Genomic DNA, 2,838 nt, shown 5'->3' with positions numbered 1-2,838 from the left:
TAGATCTTATTTACTCATTTCCCAACATGTCTGGTGTTGTAGGGTTTATTTATAAACACGCATATTCGAGGTTATGAGAACAGGTTGACATTTCGTCAACAAATCTTGTTTAATTTACCGTTTATCCTTGCCTATCTTATTGGCACTCTATTTATCCATGGTTACAGAAATTTTAAATAATTACGAAGCAACAGGTATTTGCGCAGTGTTAATTAGGCAGATTACCTTGACAAACATGGCTGCCGTATTTCTGATATAGTTTTTTGCAAATTTCTGAGTTTTGAGTAACAATTAATTTATTTTATTGATTTTTCTGTACTCCTATAACAGCGCCAGACAACACCTCCAGAGGAATGACGCCAATTTTGAATCACCCTGTATATGTATATGTTTATCTGTAGAATATGAATCATTTATTTTGTAAAAGTACACAAACTGTATATAAAGATATTTGCATAAATAATATTCAATATTGGAAGTGGTATTTGATCCAAAACGGAGTAGATGTTAGGGGCCAGATATATGCTGGCCGTTGGAGATGGTGCTGCGGTGCTGCCACCTGTGAGTCGGTGGATGAAGGCTGAATATAATCCACCACAAATCGATATATTTCAGAACGCCTAAGCTAAATATATTTTAGATGCTAAATATATCTACCACACAGCAAATCTTGTGACGATATCACTAATGGCGCGTATTTGTGTTTGTTGAGAGCTATGTGGAGTATAACTTTTTAGATGGCGCTAATCTACTGTCAATTAAGTGTGTATATGAATCTTGTCTATGGTGGAGGTGGAGATTAGTACAGAGTATTAGTATTTATCTGTGCGTCAAACAGCAATCCGTCAAAATGCAGTGCAGTGTGTTCCTAAAATGGCCAATATCTTAGAAGAAAAACTTCGCGAAGCATCATGCATTGGTGACCTCGAAGCGGTAGAAATTCTCCTTTCCCGAAACGTAAACGTTAATTCCCAGAACTCTGTGAACGGATGGTAAATATTTCGCTGGAACCCGTAACCCTACTTTTTATAGAACAATCTGTAACTTTGAAGGACGGCCTTACATTGGGCTTGCAAACGAGGAAATGAAAAGATTGTAAGACAGCTGCTCAATTATGGAGCCGACAAAAGTGTAAAGAATTCTAAAGGAGAAACTCCCAGTGATATTTGTACTTTTTCAAACATACATGAACTATTGGGATCAAATAAGAATATTGACACTGGAGGTCAAGTCAGTAATGCATTTCTACCCAGTTACATTAAAAATGCTCCATTGAATGGCCAGATTGAACTAGGACCTATTAGGATTAAGCAGCCAGATCTACTTAGTATGCCAAATACGTCATTACCTGCAACACAAAATGATGGTAAGCACTTTATCGTAGTTTCGTTGCCATTAAACATCAATTAAGGCTATTGATAACACATTTTAACAAATTAATTGATCATTGATACTGCGTTCGATAAACTAAAAAGTGACTTGCTCATTAAGTTTTTTTACCAATGAAAACACGAAACTACTAATTTTGCTGGCCATTTCCTTCTCCTTGATTTTATTATAACAGGCAGAATCATAAGAACCTAATTATTGTGTGATTACAAGAACTGCATGTGGTCAGGCTTTTCGATACATAAACACGGTGTCTAAATAGCATGAAAAGTGCTACAGACCCTTCATAGGGTAAATTAGTAAATTAGTCGGACAGTTATTATAAGTCTGAACTTAATTATTTTATTAAATTTTCSGTATTGAGGTAACAAATCTAAAACTTTTTCAGGAAATAGTTTTATGTTTTGGCTTCAATTTAAWTACAAAATTTWTATTTTATAATCCAATTCCAAATTGTTATGGATTTTTAAATAATCGGACAATGTTTGCGAGTGGTCAGCCAGATAATTRCTAGTTATGTCTGCACAGTCGTATATTCTGAATTTYATATTGACTAATAAAATTTGAATACAAATTTATACTTGATGCACAAATAGAATAAATATTTATTTCGTAGTTTTTTTAAACATAATATTTTTATTMGTAAATCGGTATACTGAACTGTTACWATTACAAAAAATGGGCTGTTTAAAAATTACAAGACAAAGAGTCTTGACACACAAGCCAACATTCAAATGTGTTAGAAACAATGTTAGCTAACTAACTTTTTTGGTAACAATTATTTATGGTTGGTCACACTAAAATTATAACACATTTTATATGTTACATATATATACAGGGTTATTCACGCTATACGGCACGGAAGTTTGCGGCTAAACCGTTGATTTTTAAAAAGATTTATTTTATGAATTGTCCGGCGCCTACCGAGCGCACATTTTAAAAGTATTTTTGTAATGTACAGGGTGTCCCAAAGGCTCTAAAAGTATTAAAGTTGCGTTTTTTTAAATGGAATGTCCTGTATATTATTGCATTTTTGGATTAGCTGAACAAAATAAGTGTCTGTTTTAATAAGGTTTATAATACCTAAAATTTACCTACCTAAAGTTTTTTAAATAAAACGAATTTAATCAAAATCTAATCTAATTTTCACGTGTCAAATACTTTAGAAGTATTTACGTTGTTGATATTCAAACCACATAATATCAACATAGCAGAAAAAACTAAAAACACTTTAGCAAATGAATGTTTCGCAAAATTTAAACCTAGGATTGACAAATTAGACACGCCTAATGTAATTTACAAAATAGACTGTTTTAATTGTGATAACACATACATAGGTCAAACAGGACAATAGCTAAAGAAAATAATATACGAACATAAGTATAGCCTAAGAAAAAATAACGAAAATGGTACAGCATTAGCACAGCATGCACAACAGAAGTTGCATAA

The 2,838-nt window shown here is 32.7% G+C and overlaps 1 protein-coding gene across 1 annotated transcript in view; it reads left to right on the top strand.

Moving 5' to 3' along the window:
* Positions 1 to 771: 771 nt before the first annotated feature.
* The window catches only part of LOC109546596 (ankyrin repeat domain-containing protein 40), a 9,126-nt gene continuing 7,059 nt past the window's right edge, over positions 772 to 2,838 (top strand). The window contains exons 1-2 of the mRNA XM_019917600.2: positions 772 to 992; positions 1,053 to 1,366. Of these exons, the coding sequence (XP_019773159.1) occupies positions 874 to 992; positions 1,053 to 1,366 (433 nt within the window). The 5' untranslated portion in view covers positions 772 to 873. The remainder of the gene's footprint in view (positions 993 to 1,052; positions 1,367 to 2,838) is intronic.

The sequence above is a fragment of the Dendroctonus ponderosae genome, unplaced genomic scaffold (assembly GCF_020466585.1).
Source record: "Dendroctonus ponderosae isolate FM_Combo_2020 unplaced genomic scaffold, Dpon_F_20191213v2 Dpon_F_20191213_2, whole genome shotgun sequence".
Taxonomy (NCBI): Eukaryota; Metazoa; Arthropoda; class Insecta; order Coleoptera; family Curculionidae; genus Dendroctonus; species Dendroctonus ponderosae.
Note: the sequence above shows the minus strand (reverse complement) of the source record. Positions and strands in the feature narration are given on the sequence as shown.